This window comes from Drosophila kikkawai, chromosome X, assembly GCF_030179895.1.
Source record: "Drosophila kikkawai strain 14028-0561.14 chromosome X, DkikHiC1v2, whole genome shotgun sequence".
Classification (NCBI taxonomy): Eukaryota; Metazoa; Arthropoda; class Insecta; order Diptera; family Drosophilidae; genus Drosophila; species Drosophila kikkawai.
The window spans coordinates 11,031,842-11,054,227 of record NC_091733.1 but is presented as its reverse complement, the minus strand read 5'-3'; the positions used below and the strand labels follow the sequence as shown (position 1 = coordinate 11,054,227).

At 34.7% G+C, this 22,386-nt stretch overlaps 1 protein-coding gene and 1 non-coding gene across 5 annotated transcripts in view; both read left to right on the top strand.

The window, feature by feature from the left end:
* Positions 1–22,386, top strand: part of Ptp10D (Protein tyrosine phosphatase 10D) — a 53,339-nt gene that overhangs the window by 20,772 nt on the left and 10,181 nt on the right. For all 4 annotated transcript variants that reach the window (XM_017179249.3, XM_070288625.1, XM_070288624.1 and 1 more), the window contains exon 3: positions 19,768–20,017. In XM_017179249.3, the coding sequence (XP_017034738.1) occupies positions 19,768–20,017 (250 nt within the window). The remainder of the gene's footprint in view (positions 1–19,767; positions 20,018–22,386) is intronic.
* TRNAG-GCC (transfer RNA glycine (anticodon GCC)) lies at positions 21,961–22,031 on the top strand. The gene has a single exon. It is a non-coding gene; the product is annotated as a tRNA-Gly (tRNA).

The following is a 22,386-nucleotide window of genomic DNA, read 5'->3' as shown; positions in this document are numbered from 1 at the left end:
TGCACAAATCTTTTGCGGGAGAAAAAAGGATTTTTGGTGAAATGAAACTCTTGCCAACCGTAAAAAGTTGCTGATGATGAACAAACCGAACATTATGCCCATGTGTGGATGGGTGTGTTGTGTGTGTGTGCAGGCAGGCATGTCTGTGTTTTATAATAATATTAAAGGCGGAAATATTCATATTCTGTTTGGGACAGTGAAAGTTTCCTCTTCGTGAAAGTTTCCTTCTGATTTGCCTCCTTGGATTTTGCATAGATTTTAGGCAAAAGGAAGGACACTCTCATGTCGTCATTTAATTCAATTTATTTCTCTGATTATATGTTACGGCTTTCTTGGGACATTCAAACACACACACGCACAAATTGGATTATTTAGAGAATCAGGATAAGGGTCCTGGACCTGGTATATGATAGTAGTCCTTTTATGAAAGCTTCAAAGAAAGCCAAATGCATTTACATTTCCATTCTTTGTGGCATATCATGGGCAAATTTAATAAAATAAATAACAGGATAGTTAAAATTATATTTAAGCTTAATAAAAAGCGTGCAATCATTCTTATTATTCTATATTCCCTTTTTTTAAGAATATTGCCTATTAATCAATGCTGGAATCTATCAATAAAGACTTTTATTTCGTTTTCTTCAACCCTTCTTTTTCAGTCCTATTGGTAGGTCTTTCCATTATTTTTTTCGCCCTTCTCTGGCTTTTATTTCCTTGACGCCTTATGCGATTTTGATGGCCATAAAATGTCAAGGGATAAGATGTCATAAAAATAAAAGGAAAAAAAAAGAGCCGAAGGACCTCCTCCTTCGTTCGTTCTTAAAGAGAGAAACCATGGATTTTCTTTATACTTTGCTGGGACATTTTCCTTTCTGATTTTTTTCACAGTAAATTAGGCAAATTAAAATTGCAAATTTCCTTTGAGCAAATGCATATTTATGCTGGCGCCACGCCCCTTTTCTTCATCCCCATTTGCAAGAAGGGCGGTTTCTGCAGACTGATCAAAATTTAAGCAAGGAAAGAGCAAAAGGAACAGGGTCTAGGAGGAAAAGCCAAGTGCAAAGATGCAGAAAAAGCCGTAGGAGTTGCTTTAGAAGATGGAAAACAAAAGGACGGGGAAATGTATATGTGTAAATGCATGTATGTATGTATAAAAGAGGAAAGACGAATGGAAATGGCAGAAGGCGGCGTTGATTTATGTGCAAAATGGCAGGAGTCTGCAGGCTGCCATAATAATGTCCTTGAAAGGATGTGAAATATATATATGCTTTAGAGCTGGGCTCTTGCAATCGATTAAAAAATCGTAAGCTTGTTATAAACCCCTTAAAGTTAAATATGATTTATTAAAATTAATTAGTAAACTTAAAAATAAAAACCTACAGCAAGTGTAACTCATAAAAAACTTTGCAAAACGATCAATTGTTTTCGATGTTTGATCTCTAAAGTGCACAATCGAAACCACTGCTTGTGCTATCGATTTGTTTGCCATCTCTAAGAGGTCCTTATGTGAGTGTATCGGTGGCACAGGTGGCCCATAGCCAAAAGCTATTTCATCTCCTCGCCCCGCCTTCTACTCTGACCATTTCCCTATTGTTCCAGCTCTCCTATTTCCTTAACCGGGAATTGTTTGCTGAAATATTTTCACCGCCTGCGGCCTCTAAAGGAAAAAAACACACACACAACAGTAGAGCTTGGGGTCCACACGCAATCCACAAAGAAAACAGGCTACAGATTTGATTCTAGGAATTACCAGGGGGAGGGACCTGCGGCTGCAAATATTTGAGGTGAGCTCAAGGAGCTCCTCAATTCGGGGTGGCTTCGGCGTAGGTGGCTCCGGAAAGCATCCAGACATTTGGGTAGGGAGCCTAGGTCCTGTTCCCCTGGGATTAAGTCCGTGATTTGTGCACACAATTACATGTCTTGTGTAATTTTCATCTGAATTTTTAATGATTTGCCACCTACAGAAATGTTTGATTTTTCATTTTTAAATTGAAAGACATTTTTATTTTGTTTTTGTCGGATTTTTCTTTAAAACTAGCTTCTTTTTCTACTTGATTTTTGTTGATAAATTGGCACTTGGCCTGGTCTTAAAAGGCTTTCAAGTCACTTTACTTTATGGCTCATTGAACTTGCCAAGGGAGCTATCCTCTGGCTGTTGGCAATTTCTCTTATTATTCTGCTGCTGCCTTTTCCTCATTTCTTCATTTCGGAGTTTGGTAAATGCAAATTGTACAGCTGCGGCAAGTTGGTGCCTAAATCCTGCAGTTCCTGCTCCTGTTTCAGCTGCTGCCGCTGTTGCTGTTGCTGCCAAATGGGAGCAGCAAAATGTTAATTAATTTCAATTTCAGCACGAAGAAGGGCGGGGCACAGGCTGCTGTAATTTCCATTGCCATTGTTTCTAGATGCACAGCGAGAAAAATTGGGGTATTTTGAAGAGGAATAAATATGGATTATAATTTGAGTTTATTTGAAAGAATATAAAAGAATAAATTAGCAGTCTAGGTAGTAGATTTAGGCTTGTGTTAAAATATTAAAATATATTTAAATATAGACAAAATAATTTAATAAAAAAAAAAAAAATTAATAAATAATCCTTGCTTTTGAGAAACCCCTTTAAACCCTCTTTTTCTGAGCTATGCTTTTATACAAATAAATGGTTTTAATTTAAGAAAATGGTCTTATAATCCAAATAAGATACTTCTTTGATTATTTAAAAATTAGATTATTATAAGATTGTGAACAAGAAAGAAAGTTAACTTAGGGAAGTCGAAAATTGTATACCCTTTGTGGTTTGCAAAGTTTATAACTAAACTAAAAATTCATTGATTTTAATTAAATCTACATATTGATCTTAAAAATTCCAAAATAATAGTTGTGTTGAAGTTTTGAATATATGAACCTTTTAAAATTAAAAGAAAAAGGGTAAGAATCATTTCTAGCGGTCACGGCTAGATCGATTCGGCTGATATACGATTCAAAGGGTCAAAAAATAAGATAAGGAGCTGACTAAACACACTTTTTCCCTGTGTAATTTTTGCTTTTTTTTTGAGAGAGAGAGGTAAAGAGCACTCCCATGGAACTGACAAACTGACAAACTGATGCAATGACAAACTGACGCTGTCAAGTAGGAAATGCGATGCATTGTTGCAGTTTGTTGTCGCTGTCGCTTATAACAATGACACCAAATTACATCATTAATGAAAAATATAACAAAACAAGAAGGAGGAGCAGCGGGTGTCGGAAAATTGCATCATACCAGCACGACGCGCCCTGCTTTTCCACATGAAAAATCTACATACATCAAATTCCCATCATACGGATAGCCTTATCTTTATATATATTTGAGATATTTCTATATACTATGCGTCTGCATACTTGGAGTTGCGGTTGAGTTTCGTGCCAAGTGAAATCGCTGGAAAACCCTGAACTAAGGAGGAGAAAACCCACGGGGGAAAGATGTTCGAAATTGTAAACCAACTCGAGCATTAAAGCACTCAAAGTACATCTGCGGTTAACCCTGGCAACCGAGGCTTCATGGAAAGTCCTCAAAGGTTCTTTAAATTTTCTATTTGCTTTTATTTGCCCCTATTTTTTGATGAAACAAGACTTTCCAATAGAAACTACAGCTGACAGTATTTATTACCTCTACTTTTGGTCCACTAAATACTCACAAAAAACTTTCCAATACTTAACTCGGCTTCATTGGTGTTGCAAATTAATTAAAAACTTTGCCACAAAGTTGTACGAATTTTGTGGGTGAGTTTCAATAAATATTCCGCCGCTTTCATAAAGTTTCACCAACAACTTTGTCATAAAGTTTGCTCTTAAAAATAAAACCAATAAAAAAAAGATGAGGAAACATCAACTTGCAGCACTTTCGTGCCGCACCAACGCTTCTCAATGCATTTGCCAACACTGGATAGCGGCAGAATTGGTCCTCGAGGTGTCGCTTCTAGGATATTTTGTTTGCCGGCTCTCAATCTATGTATCTACTGCCATCATCATCATCATCAAGGCAAACAGCATCAAAACCATCATCAGAATGGAGAGTGTCAGCAGGTGAATATATATAGTATGGATATAGTGCTGCCATGGAGGCGTAGTGGGAGTGTTGTGCTGGGCAAACAGCTTTTTGGTTCAACAAACTTCAATTAATGGTACACGGCAGGTTGGGCTTTTGTTGTTCCTTTGTTTGTTTGTTTGGCAAACTAGAAAAAAAATAAAATAAAAAGAGGCATAGGAAAAATTTGCGTTAAAAAAAAATAAAGAAAAAGTAGAAGTAGAAAACTTTGCGACACTTTCAAGTGTCGACGACGGCGGCCGTTGGCTCATAACGAACATTAACAAGAACTAAGCCACACTACACACAAAGAAAATGTTTTTGGCAAGTTTTCTTTTTATTTTTGAATATTAAAATATAATTTAAAAAATGTAGAAAATATAGTATCCAGATTTTTAATGAAAAACTATGGGATATTGATTTTTTAATCGATTTTATTGAATTTTAATTATATTAAATCAAGGTAATCAAACCTTTTTTGGAAAGATAATTGATAATTCAAAAATTTTAAATTGAAACTACCAATTATAAATTATTTAAATAATTATTAATTGTATACCCTTTGGTAGATAATAGTTTTTAATCATTTTTAATCTAAATAATCAAAAATACAGTTTTAATCGATTTTAATAATGTATTAATCGAAACTATCGAAAATACTTAGAGAGATAATCGAAGCCTAAAATTCATAGGCTAGGACGATCATATCGTATTTCCACCACTAACTACGCATTACTTATGTACGTGTTTTCTCCAAGTGTATCTTAACACTGTAGCCCCTGCTGGTGTGTTCCATTCATCTAAATGTTGCCTAGCCCAGTTTAGTTCGGCTGCCGCCCATTTCCATTGGAGTTTGCAGCATTTTCTATGGCTTTTCTCTTTCCATTTTTTTTTTTGTATAGTTTTCACTCTCTTTTATGCGGCGTTTTCCTACCTTTGCGTAAATATTTATATTGCTTAAAATGTTGCGCTTTAGCCCATGTAGTATGTATGGTAAGGTGAGGAGGGCGTTAATGCCACAGTGGGCGTGGTTCAATTACAGCGTCTGTTCCATACATTTCTTTTCATGGCTTTGTGATCACGTTTTATGGTGGATTCTGTAGAAAATGCATAATTTCTGACTGAATTTATTTGTAAACTTTGTCTGAAAAATGGATTCTGGGCAAACATTTTGTATTTTCAATCAACATTGTTGGCTTTGCCGTTAAAGTTGCATTCATTTGTCACATAAAAAACTGCACATAAAACTGTCGTTTGTGGGGGATTTTTATGGCGCATAAGTTTGTTTCATTACAATGTTGGGCGAAATGAAAAATCGGAGAGAGAGATGAGAATGGGAGTTTTCTTATTCTCCTTTTTTTGTTTTTTTAATTGCCAGTGTGACATCCTTTTTCCGCCGTAAAACAACGCCAGTTGAAATTTTCCTTTTTTTTTTTTGGCCATATGTACACAAGGTGCTGGCAATACTAATTGGTAGGAGGAGAGCTAAGCGATCTAGACAAAAGACCAGGATCCAAACTGGCTTAGGACTGAACAAACTGGGCTAAGAAGCGATTGCCAGGGCAGCACCTCATCTGGCCTCTTTAAATCCTTAAAGGATTCCATTTGCGATTGAGTTCAGCCAGCTGGATTGGGGCTAAGGCCTTGCCACGTTTGGCTGCACAAAAAATAACTGGAAAAAAGCATAAAGCATAAAGCAAGTGGCTCTGCAAATTCAAATCCAAATCCAGACCCAAATCCCAATCCAAATTCTAATGAAAATGTGCAAGTCGAAGTCGAAGTCATTTAATTAAAATGCAGCGTGGCGCATGCTGCAAACTTCTAATTAAGATTAAATGCAATTAGGATTAAATGCAGTTTAACTAGGAAGCTGGAGTCTGGAAGTGAAACAACAAACGCAACAAAGCTCTAATGGGAGGAAACTTGAGGCAAGTTAAATGGAGGAAACTTTTTCAAACAAACTTGAGCGACTTGCCAAAGCAAATAAATAATTTTGCAGTAGTGCGAGGCAGGGAAATATAATTCAAAAAATATAAAAAACATTTAGTATATATAATAATTAATATAAATAATAAGAATAACGTATTATATAGATAAAGTTGTGTCTGCTTGACTAGAAGATACTTTCTTATCAAAAAATAATAATATAATAATTATAAATAAAGTATATTAAAAGTAAATCGAACATATCGAATGTACAAAACATTTTTGCATATAATATTTTTGCATAACATATTTTACATATAATAATAATAACGTATTATATAGATGCAGTTGTGTCTGCTTGACTATAATAATAATAATTATTAAGAAAATATATCGAAAGAAAATCGTAATTAGCAATAAATGATCGATATATTCTTTTAGTTGCATTTAAGTAGTTTTAAGACTTACATTTCCATATCTTTTTATTGCACTTAAATCATATTGATTTACGTTAGTCTTAATATATCTAAAAATATCGCAAAACTGTAGTTTTCATCATCCTTAAATCCTTCTATATCAAGCAAAATATCAATTTATCGCAACGTTAAAATATAAACGATAATATTGCTGCGATATCGATATATAAATATTTTTTGCACCGGTTTAGTGCAGTCACAGCTACCTTTTCGCTTAATAACTTCAATGTTTATATAGAACTTTTGCAAAATCTTTTCATCCCGATTAAGAAATGGGAAAATTTAATATTTAAAAAAAATAAATAAAGAAGCAATTTTCCTAACCAAAGACAAGTTATCAGACTCGAAGCTCAGAGCAAACACTCTGCTATTGAAGGAAATAAATCAAGTCTGGCGAGTTCTTCAAGTTCGTTGGTAGGAAAATAGGTTAGCGGTCCCCCCCGCCACCCCCAGCCCGCCTTCCTTAGTTCCTTTTGCTTTCCTTTTCGATTTGCTTTGGCTTGACTTGGCTTGGAAAATGAAAATCCTAACTGACATTTGACATGGCCAAAAAAGCAAACCAAACGAAATGGTGGAGAAAGCCTTGCCAGCGCTTGCATTGGCAAAATGTCAAAGGGGGGACCATCGAAGTCCAAATCCGGGGAATACCAGGCAGACGACACATTAAGGTTAATTCTCCAAGATGGGGGCATTCGACACTGTCCATTAATAATGCTAATTTATTGATTTTTTGCGTTGCGCAACTCGTTCGTGGTTATGCAAAATCATTTATCAAAATGCTAACATTAGTTAACATTTAGCCACGACTTAAATGATATCAGTAACTATCTAGATATATACAGTGATTTGTTATGCAATTATTTCTTATAATTAGTTACTTATTAAATTTATTTTACCTATTTTAGACAAATATCTGCTGTATTATTAAGAAGAATGTATAAAAATATTACTAAAAATCACCTTTATTATTAAAATAAAATAATAACTGTTAACTCTGGGCCTAATCATGTGATTTATTTAAAGATGTAGCCTTTAGAAATTCCAAAAAAATAAAGTAAAAATTATTATAAATAGTTTCCACAATAAATAATTGATTTTATTAAATATTATTGTGAGATAAATATTTAGGAATATTTTTTCATAGCATCAAAATTGTCCCTGTGATGATTTATGGCGTATTATTTATAGCTTGCCCCCGGACTCTACGCGGCTTAAATGGCCAACTTGTGTCCATTTGGCCAAGGATCCCGATTCCCCCTGAATTACTCATTTGTATCCCCTAACCAGGACACGCATCGTTGAGCAGCAGAGAAAATGGCAAAATGGCAGGAAACACCGGGGAGTACAGGAACAGTATTCAGTGTAAAAGTTTGTTGCAAATTCATAACAGGAGGGGAAACCAGGAGAGGCAGCCGAGAAGGTGGCCCACGGAATGGCTGAGGGAAATTGCTTCCATCTTGGCATAAATATTGATTTTTTTGTTGTTGTATTTTTTGCGTTGGTTATTATGCTCTTAGCACATCGCTGAGGCCAAGGGAGTTTCCCACTTTCAACTTTCAACTTTCAACTTTTCCCGCATTTAAAACATATAATTTATGCAATCTGCAGGGGGTGTAAAGGGGTGTTAAGTACGTGCAGAATTTTAATTTAATTTTATATCATAGTATCTCTATATAGTTGCGGCTTATTAAATTCCGATTTTGCAGCTGCGAAACTGCATCTCTTCATTTGTTGTTGATTCAAATGAGCAGCGATAAAAGTGATTTTAATTATAACGAACGTTACCAGTATACACAGCTTTCAATAATTTCCATTAAAGTGCAGTTATTTCCGGGGAGGTTCCTCTACCTACTGCTGTCTGACATTTAACCGGTGAATACTTAATGCAGAATGCAGGCAAAAAGGATATACAGTGGGCACAGGATATAGGGAAATATTATACAGCAAATTTCTTATTTTTAAACTCTGAAAAACTAGATCTGTTAGTGGCACTCTCCACTGTATTGAGACGATAAAAGTGTACAAGTCCCTTTACATATTTTTGCACTTACAATGAAAATGCCCTCTGAGACCCCATCACCCCCCATTAAGAATAACAACGGCAAGCAAATGACAATTTTCCCCCCTTGACTTTTCAATTTACATAAACACGTTCAATATGTAAAAGCAATAAAAGATAAGAAAAGGGAAAGATTCCAATCAAATTGAATTACAAAATTTGCTTATTTAGCAGATATAGAGAAAAAAAAAACAGCTGTTTTTGACATCAAGTTGGTACTAGAAGCCGTTGAGAATTCTAAGGATAGGCAAGACTTCCATTAGTATTTTAATTTAATTTATTTATAGAATTTAAAGATAAATACATTTATTTAATAAACATTTAAATTTATTAATAAATAAATCCTTTTTTGTTGCAATAAATATGTATACAAATTTGTAGTAAAATTTTAACATAATCCACCTTCTCCTTCCCCTCCTTGGGGGTATCCTTTTGGCAATTATCAAGATGGCGCCTCTCTCCAGGAACTTTTCACTGCACACTCACTTCCTTATGCATGCCACAAACAGGCACTCACACACACACCCACACACCCACACGATACGAACTGCGCCTAGACATGCCACCCTCTTTTTCTCTCCAGTTCTCCCTCCCAGCGGCACCTCTGGGCTCCTTTTATATGCCCATTTGTCACAATATTTGCCATGAAAGGCAACTAATAAATTCTCTTACTGCGCTTACAGCCCCTCCTGCCTTGGCCTCACCTTTCTGCCCCTCCCTCCATTGCCCTGTCCCACTTTGGCTGCAAGTTCCCAACTAATGCACACAGGCGGCCGCCATCATATACACATGTCAACAGTGTAAAAGTTTCATTGGTAAATTGCCTTGGTCAAAGGCAAAAGGCAAAACTACAGAAAAGTCCAAAGCCAAGCAGCAAGTCCGGATGCGAGTGTGTGAGTGTGTAATGCACTTGGAGAAAGCAAAGAGATTTCTTTTAAAAACAGATTTTCAATCTTTTTACTTGTTTAATAAATAATTTTTTTTTAAATATGGAAAAAGCTTTTAGAATATCAAAAAATGCCCATCTTAATTACTCAATAATTATTCTTTTAAAGCTTGAATCATTTTTTTAACCGAAAAATAAGTTATGAAGCAATATCTTTAGTATATCGACAAATACTTAAAATATATCGTCTTAACAACTATCGAAGTTATCGAAAAAATCGTTAAGCGTTTAATAATCTTACCCATAGAAAAATATGTTAAATAAATAAGAAATAAGAAAGCTTAATTATATTTTAATTCACTTTAACAAATTCACTACCGACTATGACTTTTATAACACTTTCTGTAGTTTTTTTCAGTGCACCAACCATGTAAGATATTTCGGAGCCTAGAGCTCACAAGTCGAGGAGCTGTCCTTTCCCTTGTGCCTGTCTGTCTGTCTGTCTGGGCTTTATGGTGGGGCCATTCCCAAAATACACTCTCTTCTATACCTTTGGGCATCTTCAGTGAAAATGGAAAATGGCTAAAGGAATAAGGGAAAAGCGGGCGAGGACCACAGGAGGGCTGAAAGCTACTTAGACTTTCCCCCCTCCCCGAACATCGAAATGGGCTTGGGGTTTCCTTTGAGACACTCGTTGATTGCCGTCTGCCATCGAAATCGTTTTGTAATTGCAAAATTGAGCAGTTATCAGTGAAAATAGAGCTAGGTTTTCCCAGCTCAACCGCAATTTAAAGAAAAATCTGAAAATAAAATAAATCGATAAGCCCATAAGAAGTAGAAGAAATAAAATCAAACTTCTACAAGCGAATTAAGGTATTTTTCTCAATGGTAAATTAGTAAAAATAAATATAAATGTACTTATTTTCGATGATGCAAACCGCTGACGAGGTAGCTGAATTTCCCAGACAAATACCGGATGTCGTAGGCGGAAAATAATGCTGCTGCAATAATGATCAGATGAACTTAAGACACTCGCTGAATCCGGCTTGATTCCCATCTCCAATTTCAACTTGCAGACAATTTCGTTTCAATTTAAGTTTCCTGTTGTCATTTGTTGTTGTCAGCCGTCGGATACTATAGCATTTGCTGTTGTTGTTGCTGTTGTTTGTTGTGCGTGCTGTGGATAATGCTGATAAACTGATAAATAGAGCTGTTTTGACAACAAAACAAAATAAAGCTCAGCAACACACAGCACACACACGCGAGCTATTCTAGTCACGCATATTAAACAAAAAAAGTAAGGAAAGGTGAAATTTAGAGATGGCAGACCTTCGATATATTAGATTGAGTTCATTAAGATCTTAAGAAAATTATATATTTATTATTATACTTTTAATTTATTAGTATTATTTATTATAAGTATTAATTTCACTTTTGTTACAACAGATATTTTCCATATAAAATCGATTTGTTTTTTTATTTTAGAAGATTAGATATAATTTACCGTATTAAGTCTAATCAGTTTTAATGCGAAATTAGAGCCCTACTTACTAAGACCTTCGACTCTGATAAAATCAAAATTATTTAATACACTTTACAAATAATTTTATCGACATTTTTCAATAATACATATCAATTATGAATCGATAAAGGTAAAATGTAGAAAAAATAGTTTTTTATATAAAGAAAATCTTCTTTTCGTCATCTTTGAACGGATCTATTAAGCGTTTGAAATAGCAGCTCAATTGATATATAAAATTACATTTTATATATCGAAAATCTACTCTTTTTTATATCGAAAATCGATATTCGTGGTCATCTCTAATCAGAGGGTCTTAAGCCGCTCAACTGAACTAAGCTCAGCTCTGAGCAACCAAAAAAAACTAAGTTGCAACAACATAAAAATCACAGAAAAGTCAAAAAAAGAAGGAATGCAAAATAAAAAAATAAAACGAATACGAGAGAAATACGAAAAGAAAGAGCAATTGAAAACAAAAACAAAACTGAAAACGAAACGTGCTATGAATGGCAATTGCAGAGAAAAATGGAGGAGAAGCAACAAATGAACATAAATTAAGGCAATTGCGGAGGGTGTGGGTGCCCTTAAAAATACACAACAAAATATTAAAAAAACAAGAGGGAGTAAAAAAATGTATATAAGAATAAAATATGCTATGCTGAAAATGTAAAACAATTTATTATCTTTTATAAATATTTTTAAATATTTTTAAGAAGCTAAGCTCTGATTTTATATTGTCTTGTCTTTATATGCCAAAACAATTGTTAAAAAAAATATAAAAAAAAACTACCTGTTATTTATGTGTAGACACGCAACGAGCAGACACAACTTATGCACATGGCACCCCTTTTCCTGATCCGCCACGCCCACTTGCTCGCTTTATTGTTGACCTCCCCCACACTCTGGGTAGAGAAAGAGAGAGAGCAGTAGTTCCCCCTTTTTCTTCCTGAAACCTGCAATTCCACCGCCAACTTTTCACACTTCAACTACGGCAACAACAGCAATAAGTAAGTAACTAGTTGCAACTGCAAATGCAACTACTGTTGTCAGTGGCTTGGCAGGGATTTTACGAAGGGGGATTGAGGTCTCCAACCGAACTACAAACCAAAGTAATTCGAACTCGGAGTTGAGTTCTAGCTGAAATCAAGTTTTAATCACGTTTTCGTATTATTTCTGGCATAAATTCAAGTTACCCCTGTTGGGGTAAGCCACTGCCCCGGGGCTTAACCGACTGTCAGTTGGACTGTCAGAGCCACGACGAACGAGAAAACGAGAGCTCGAGGCCCAGAAGAGCGATGGGAGCACTTTATGCTAATTGCGCTTTTGCCTTTTGGTCAGGTAGCAACCATCATCAACAGCCAATGCAAGTCATAGAAAAGTCAAGTGGCCCCCCTTGTGTTGTTCGTTAAGAGAAGTTCTACAGATTACTATATAAAATATTGCAAAAACACATTGACAAACACAAGATACAACAAGACAACTGAAGTGGGAATAGTCAATTCTAAATAAGTAAAAATTAGGTATCGATAGAATAAGATTGAGGATCTGAGATTAAGAAAGGAAACACTTGTATATTTAAAATAATTATAACATATATACAAGTACGACAACAAAGATAGATTACACTAATTCTGAAATGTAATAAATCGATTGGCACATCATTTAAGCCCAATCGTAAAATGCCTCCTTCTAGGCCTTGCCCAAAAGTAAGCTATAATATCCTGGCAAGACTGTCAGAGACAAAGGATAAACAGATTAAGATTCTCTTAAAGCATTCAAATCAGAAGAGACAAAACAGTGATTTTATTATCTAAGGACGTAGAACGTGTATTTATGTCCATTTATCCTTTAAAAATGCTCACAGCCACCGAAAGCACTATACAAATAGATGCTCTAGTTATCTCTCTGCAAATTGTCCAGCCCAACTCCCCATTGTTCTTTCGCTTTGTTGGCTTTATTGTGTGATTCTGATTCTTTTATTCATGGGCATAGGCTGTGTGCCACCTGAGATGACGTTGAACTTTTAACTCGTAACTCCTCGGCTATCCCTGTAGACCTCCGTCGCCCTCTCTGTCTACCTTGGACTTGAGGTTCTTGGTGAAATTCTAGTTGCAATCTCCAGCGAACATCTTTGCGGGGACTTTGTATGCAGTCTTAATTTCAAGAAACTGGGACATATTTCTGGCTTGGTTAGCGGGAGATTCTCTACAGATAATTATTTTCATAAATCTTTACATTTTATGATGTGAAAAAGTCTTAGAAATTAGAACTTAACTTTAATAATACTTTTATTTATAAGCGTTTTCTCAACATAATATATAAGAAAATGAAATTTTAGTTAAAAAAAAGAGTATAAATACTATTCAAGATTATTATATTGATAGCATTATTATTAGGTAAAAAATACCCCCAAGATATAACGTATTTAACTAAGCGATAACAACGCGATAACATCGGTAGTAACCCTGAAATATTATATTATTTAGCATTATTATAAGGTATTTTTAAGTTATGTATATATTTAATGTTTTGAAGTTCTAAAGGAATCACCCCAATATATAACTGAGCGATAACATCGGTAGTAATCCCGATAAATTGTATTAATTAGGTATTTTAAAAATATATATTTAAAGCTTTGAAGTTTTAAAAGAATACTCCCAACATATAAAGTTTGTAAAACAGCGATAATATTACGATCGAAAAAAATATCGAAAAACATTATCGAACTTTTGAGAACTCTACAAAGCCTGTCACTTCTTGCCAAAATCCGGTTTATAAATAGTATACTATATGTTTTAAAACTCCCAACCGAACCGCTATTCCTTGGCCTGGGACTCATCAACCAGTTCGCCGGGCTTTAAGCTTGCGTTTTTGAACCCATAATTCCCGGCTATTACTGGCTTTGGACCTGACTTAACCGCTCCGTCTGCCGGGTTTAATTATTCAAATGAAACTGGCGATGCTGCGCTGTGCTGGGCCGTTGTTTGTTTGCCCGTTTGCCTCGCTCTCGCATGTTTGCTTTGCATTTGTTTGTCTGTTTGATTGTTTGCTTTTTGGCCTTTGTTTGCCTTGGCCGGTCTCTCTGCATCAGCAGCTGCGACAGAAACCGAGTTGAAGTTCATGTTTCTTTAGTGGCTCACGGCGAAAAGCACGCACAAACAAATCACAGAACGACAAAAACACACGTCAGATAAATATTGTATAAATGTTGGAATACACTTTTCTCAGGGTGATACAGAGAGAGAGAGAACTGAAATTCTTGTAGCTATTTGCTATACTCCCTTTAATTTTTGTAAATCATTTTTGCTACTAGTACATATTTTTTAGATAAATATTTTCACATTAAAACCAAACGAATCACGTATTTAGGGTATAAAAAAATCAGGTATAGCCAAATGTTTTAAAGTATTTAACCGATTTTTTATAAATATATGATATTGTTTATTACTAACTCGAGGCTACGACAAATGTTACAACATTTTTTAGTTAATAATTCATTGTTAAGCCCAAGCTAATCACGAGTTAAGGTATTAAACAATACAAAAAATAAGTAAATAAATCAGTTTTTGAGTACTTTTTAAGTATCTTTAGAAAAAATTTGATCTTGTTCGTAACTTAACTTGAGGTCTACTCGGGTGATTTAGTGCACATAAATCACAAGATTTTCTCGTAAGCCCTTTTCGACAAATATGGAAAATAATAATGATTTAAAACTAGTTTTTCCACAAAGTATTAAAGTTTTAAAACTAATATATCTATAATATAAATTATAGTTAATCGTGATCAGCATCAGCAGGCGAGTCGATCTAGTTTGACCGTCCATCTGTTCGTCTGTCCGTCTGTCCGTCTCTCTGTCCGTTTTTACTCTATCAAGTCTCTCAGTTTTGGAGCTATCTAACAGAAACATTACGGATAAAATCTTCTTTCTTTCACAGGCCTGAAAACTGAATAATCTCTAATATTTCAGAATTTTGCCAAAAACTCCTTAAGTAATCTCTTATTTTTTTTATAAAGCCTTGGCCATAAAACTTAAAGCAGTTTAAACGCGCCATCGCAACCTTGTGTGGCTTAGGGTTTTGACTGGCAAAATCGAAGGCTTTCTGCTCATTGTTAATTGCCATTAATTTAATATGCTTTTTTTGTTTTTGGTTGTTTTTTTTTTATGTATGTATTATCTTTTTTTTTTATTTTCTTTGGACAAACTCCGGCTTTGGCTTAAGCCTTAAAAAGTGAGTCACAAAGCGCGGAATGAGGGGAATTGGGTGTGGTTAAATTAACTCAAATGGTTTGTGCCCGAACCGCGCAATTGCAAAACAAATAAAGGCAACGGCAAAGCCCCTGTGCGAATAATGTGCGAGTGTAAATTGAGCATTTAAATGAAACGAGACCGCAACGGATTCGTGGATATATATTTCCCATATACACATCATAGGTGTGTGTGTGTGTGTTTCTTCAATGAAGTATGCGCTGCGAATATTTAATTGCATAATGTGACCAGACTGACACACTATTATATGCGTTAATAATCGCCGTTGAATTTACCATCATCATCATCATCATCATCATCATCATCATCATCATCATTAAAATGTTGCCATTAAGAGGAGGCAGTGCAGGCAGTTTAGTTTTTAGTTTACAAAATATGCAGTTTAAAATTTTTTTAAAATTTTGAAAAGAAACTATTAATTGGAATTGATTTCCTTGAGGTTTTCAGAAATATTTCACGTAAATATATGGTTTTGAAATACATTTTTCTTTACATATCAGGCTGAAAATTCAGAATTTCCCGTTTTTTTTTGGAAACTGTGAGGCAGCACTGCCTTCACACCATCATCATCATCATCATTATGTTGGCTAATGACTAATGGTAGTCATCGACGAGCATCATGTAATGGCCAAAATAGAAAGAAAAGAAAACGCCAGTAACAGACGCACAGACCACTCGAAAAAGCGAAATGAACAAAAAAAAAAAAAAAGAAAAACAAGAAGCTCAACTGAACAACAGAGAGAAAAAGAGAAATATTCAATTATGCAAGCGAGTTACAGTTAGGCGCCCACAAAAAAGGGGGTAAGTCGGACTATAGCCGCTTTTGGTAGAGCCGCTGGCTGGCCAACATTTCATTTTGATTTCATTTTTACACATGCCCCCCCCGACTACTCTCTGCATTTTCTAAAGCGAAAGCGCAACGTATATTGCAAAAAAATGAATTGTTTTTCACAGTGAACATTCTGTAAAGTGAGTTTTTATAAGGTTTGTCTTAAATTTTAAATATACCGAACATGGAAAAGGGATATTATCTAAACGAAGAAGAGAATAAAATGTATATATTCAACTATATTGATTGATATTCATCCAAATTTATTTGTATTCATCTGTATTACTTTATATTAATCTATATTTATCCCTATTTAAATTTAATATAAATTAAATTGAATATATAAAGTCATATATATTTATTAATGTTTATATATATTCACTTACATATATTCATCAAAATTCATATATATGGTACATTCTTCTAAATTAATCTATTTTCATAAATATTCATCCATATATATATATATACATATATAATATAGATTTATATATATTCAATTAAATTGATCTATTTTCATTTTTATTCATCAATAATTATCTATATTCATCTATATTCAACTGAACTCATTACTATTCATCTATATTCATATAATATTGAAATATTCAAAATTTTAATAATCACTAAACAAGTGCCAAGAAAATGTATACAATAAAATATGCATTTTTTATGCATATCCTAATGCAATGTTTATAAAATTCAAAGCTTTCCTACAACATTTTTATTGACTTCAAGTCGTTACATTTTTATTTCTTATGAATTTCCCTCTTTTATAGCACCCACTGTACTTTACGTGTTGTGAAAATATTGCAATTGAGCCGCCTGGGCGTATAAATAATAAATAATTGATTGTTGGACTGATTGATTGAGTGAGTGACGACAGTAATTGGCAAACTCCATTCCAAATGCATGAGTGGAGCAGGTGAAGAGGTGGGGAGATAGCGTTAAGTGCTCTCTTTCACAAAATAAAAAAAGCTGTCAAATCAAACAGGTTGACAATGCTTTTTGTTAAATGGACCGGAGTGGGGGCCAGGGGGCAGGGACAGACTGGTACTGGTGGGCCGAGTGCAAATCGGTTGCCACTGTCCGGCAATTGCAGCCGAGTTAAGTTTGCATGCGACGTTGATTTTTTCGCACGTTCCCACTAGTTTATGCGTCCTTGGGAAAACGCATTCAGATTGAGAAAATTCCAAATGCAAATGCTGTAACTATATACAAAAAAAAATCTATATAAAAAACAAATAAAATAAACACATTATTCGGGATTATCAGGGTCGAAAATGCAAGTTAATTGTTTAATTAATTTTAAACTTTTAATGGTTTTAATGTTGTTTGCTTATTTTTACAAAAATGCAAGTTAATTTTTAATTGTTTAATAAATTTAAAACTTTGAATTTTTCTACTGTTATTTTATATTTTTGTTTTATAATGTCTTTGCTTATTTCCACCTCTTCCTTCCGACATACTCCTTAACTTAATAAACTTGACCTTTTAATGGAGAAAACTAACTTGGAATCACCATAAAGAAAGTCATCAAGTCTTGCAGTCACTTTACGAAATGTCGTCACGCATAAACTGGGCTGAATTACGCTTTTTATTTGCCAAAGCCAAAGGCATCAATCAAGCCAACAAGTTGAGGAACTTTATTTTTATCCGCTTCCCGACGCCATTTTGTTGAGCGCCATTTTGACACGATTCGTGTGTGTGTATGAGTGTATTTTCCTGTGGCTGTGTGTTGTTTGTGTGTGTCCGTTAAAACGCTTTCAGTTTGATGGTCAACTTACTTGCCTTTTACTAGGGGATTCTGGCTAACTTCGGGGGTATATCAAATGGTATAAAATATTTACTATAAATTTACTGCAAGCTAAAGTGATCTCTAGTTGATCATATATAAAAAAAAGCCTTGTCCGCATGTCCGTTTGTCCGTCAGTTAATTTAAAGTCCTTTACCTCGTTAATAAACTTCTTAAAGTTTTAGGTTTTCATTAAATTTTTGTTAAATTACAATTGATGCACTTAAAAAATATATATATAAAAAATAAAATTGATCTAAACTTCTTGGACAATAAAAAAATAACACAAAAAATGCTATGAATTTAACCTACTGAATGCTGGGTATCACATAGTCCAATCCTTTCAGTTCTTTTCTTCTCTTATTTTTCTCATTTTTATGAACTTCCTGTGCGGCCATTTAAATACATTTGAAAACATTTGAATTGCCACGCCCCCAAGCCCACCGAACGCGAAATGAAATTGCTGGCAAATGAAATTACAAAAGTTAGAAACTAAAACGCGCTGGACAGTAGAAATTGATAGTTTCGGCCCAAATTGAGGATAAGCATGGACTTGGTTGATTTGCGTTTCCATTTACCTAATTGAGCGTTAAAATTGATGGGTTTGAAAAGTGTCTCGGTAATAACTGTCATCATAACGTTGATTCTTGAGTCAGATTGAGGAACTCTAATGGGTTTACAAGCGTCCAGAGAAATAATACTCTAACTGCTATAAAGGTTGTGTTGTTTTTCATTTTATTACTAAATTTATTTTCCATTAGTTAATTTCTTGTAACTATCTTGTATTTTTTAAAATTATATTTATTTAAAAAGCATGTAATTTTAAGTAGAAACTCTTTCCCTTTTTTGACATTAAATTAAAAACACTTTAAAGGCAAATCCAAGTGGCCTCTTTCCTCACATTGAATTGGTTCAATTTTACTACATTCCCTTGCTATATTTGGCATATACCTCTTCATTATAATATTTCAAGTCTAGTTTTAAGCCAGAAACCCCACTGCCGGCGACTGTATTTCCGTCATTTTAATCCTTTAATGTTCTGAAGCTTAATTCTCCGTCTGCCGGCCGTCGGGATATGTGTGGCAGCATCATCTGTGTGTCCCATTGCTAGCCAAATCCATTATTCCTCGTTTTATTATTTTTGTTATATTTTCTCTTTTTTTTCTGACGCGCGATGGAGTCCTGCGAGAGCAGCGACGGTGAAAAGGGTAGCTCATTGTTTGCGGTGTTAATATTTGGCGTCTGGCACCAGCAGACAGCGTCAGGGAGCTGCCAACGGTGGCACAGGGAGAAAAGTGGAGAATTATTAAATGGAAACTACATTTTATTTAAATATTTTATATATATTTCTTAGGATAGATGTATTTTGTTGCAGAAGATCAGAAACAGCTGTATTTCCAAGTGAACCTAATGCTTTTCCATGTTCTATGTGGTTTCTTGGCTCAAAGACATGTTGTAAATTATATACTCTTTTTTTGTTGTTTCTCTTTTGTTAATATTAATTGTTGATTTCCCACTGTGCATGGGACAAGGACAGCAAACATCGTTACAGCCAACACACCTATCTTATTCATCTCGGTATCTCCTTCTCTGTCTGCATCTGTATCTGTATCTTTATGTGCATCTGTATCTGCATCTGCATCTGCATCTGTGTGTGCATCTGCATCATCGTCATCGTCACCGCTTCCATTGGGAGGCGGCCGTGTGCCATTTAATTGTCACTCCCCGTACTTGGTACTTTATATGGCCAACCGTAACTGCAGATGTAATGTCATTGCACTTTTTGTGCAGGAGGAGGCTCAGCTCAGCTGAAAATGACGGGGGGAACAAACATTAAACAAAAGGGGTAGTAACAAAACAATGGGGAAATGACCAATAACTAAATAAAATCATTAGTTAAATGTATATGATACTTTAATAATAATATTTTGTATATTTCTCTTACCTTTCCAGGATGTGAGTTGTGCCGATCTAGCCATTAGTATACCCAATAATCCCGGCCTTGATGATGGGGCCTCCTATCGGCTGGACTACCGTCCGCCCTTTGGTTATCCGGAGCCGAACACAACCATTGCCTCGCGGGACATTGGTGATGAAATTCAATTCTCACGGGCCCTGCCCGGCACCAAATACAATTTCTGGCTGTATTATACGAACTTTACGCACCACGACTGGCTCACCTGGACGGTAACGATAACGACAGGTGAGTGGGAAAGCAAAAAAGGCTTTTAATTGGCATTCAAAGAATGTTGTTAGTGGTTACAGACAGAGAATAATCATTAATGTTAATAAAATAAATATATAAAAAGAGTTTTGAAACCTCTTTAATTTGTGTTTAAAAGTATGCAATATAATAAAAATAAATAATATTTAATATAATAATAAAGGTTACTTAATTTTATAAATTTCATAGTTCCGATGCCAAAAACACAAAAAAGTTATTAGTTTAATTGAAATATCGATTAATAAAATATATGTAGGTTAGGTAAAAGATAGGATAGGTATCAATAAACTAAAAAATCTATGATGAATATGTACACATACATATATAATTTGAATTATTTCGATTTTAATCGATTAAAATAGATATATTTGTAGAATTGCTTTACATTGATTAAAATTCCACAATTATATTAAATTGTAGTTGATTTTACTTTATTTTATAGCCCAGAAACCCTTCCCTTATACACCTTTTTGTCGATTTATTAAATTTCTTCTACTCTGCCCTTGTTAATCCTGCAATAGGATACATTTTACCGTATCTGAATAGAAGCCTTCCAGGATCAAAACCTGAATAGGTTGAGGATACGGTCGAACTACCCCCATTTAAAATAGTTAGTTTGAAATTAAAGATTACCAAGTTGTCCTCGAAATGGCTTCCGTCTAATTGACTTTTCCTGTCGCCAGTTGTGTCGACGATTTGTTAGACGAAACCCAATACAAATACCAGTTGCAAGTGCCACAAATTGCTAATTGCCGTTCGGTCAATGTCGGTTTTGTGTTGTTTCTGCCAATGTTTGTAATGTTTTGTAGGCAGCCTAATGAGCAGATTCCGCTAAGTAACAAAATCAATCAGACAATGTAAGGAGGAACAGAGGCAAAAAAATGGCACTTTTCCTGGCTACACTGGCAAAAAAAAAAGGTGCCTGAAACTAACTAATGATTTATTTTGCTATGGAAAATATTACATTGGTTTTAGTTTAAATTTTATATAAATTCTTATAACAAGTTTCAGATCAAACGAAATAATATTAATATTATAATTCAGTTGGACGAAACGTTTTAGAAGCCATAGGGGTTAGGATAGAGATTTAAGACCTACAAGTAAAATGTTTGCCTTTATAATACCTCTGAACATACCAAGTTTCAGATCAATCAGTAATATATATACATAAAAAATCTTAAGAATAACCCCAAGGTTCAAGTTAAACAAGTTATTTTTAAAGGTGAGCCACAAAAGTTTGGTAAAGAAGTTTTCCCCCAAAAAGGTGGTGGAAATTCGGCCAACACCTGTGAATGTCCAGCTAAAGGGGAGGGGTTGCTAGACCAGGAAAGTGGAAGACTCGATAACCGAGACAAGAAGAGGGCGTTGAGAGCAGTCCTATGCCTATAAATTACCCAAGGGTCTCGTTTGGGTGGAAAAACCAAGGGAAACTAGGCAAAACCCAGAGATGGGGAGCTGAGCTGGTGGAAAAGCGTCAACTGTTTTTTGCCATTTGTTGGTTTTATTGCATTTGTTGGAGAGGCATGGCAAAAATGCAGTTAACGTATTATTGCCAACGCATTTTCAAGAAAGCCATCACACACTCACACACACACACGCTCTCTTCCCCGTTTTTTATCGCTCTTTCTGGCCAATAAAAACAAAGCTGGTCAAATGAAGAAAGTGAACAAAAATTTCAAGTTATCGCCGGCGATCGACAAAAATAACAGGCAATACAAAAAGTAATTCAGAAAAAGCAAATCACAAAAAACCACCCAAAGACAAAAGCAAAGCCAAAACAAAGCGCAAACAAAAAACAAGCAAAAAAGTTATAGCAGCAACTTTTACCAGAAATGCGGAGACAGCAGCACAAATAAGTAAAGATTTAATAAAATAATAAATTAGCAACTAAAGTACGCAAATTGAAAGCCGGCGATCAGCAGGCATCGGTGGTTCAGTGGTAGAATGCTCGCCTGCCACGCGGGCGGCCCGGGTTCGATTCCCGGCCGATGCAAGAGTTATTTTTTTATATATTTCCATAACTCTATTAGTTTTTTTTATTTATTTCGTTTTATTATTTACTTAAGGATTACCATTTTCAAAAGCTTTAAAAAGCTTACGTACTGATTGACTTTCTTTAAGATCGTCAAAAGGTTTTCATTCAATTTGAAACTTGGTATGCAGATAGTTATTTAAATAAATAAATTTTATACTTCTACAACAATTTTCATTTGTTTTTAATTCGAAATGTAGTATAAATAGTAATTTACTCTCTAAAAACTAGCACAAAAAGGCTTTCCAAAGTGAATTTGATGGTTTTTTGACTTAGTTATGCAATTTTTAAACTACGATTTGTCCAAAAAAAATTA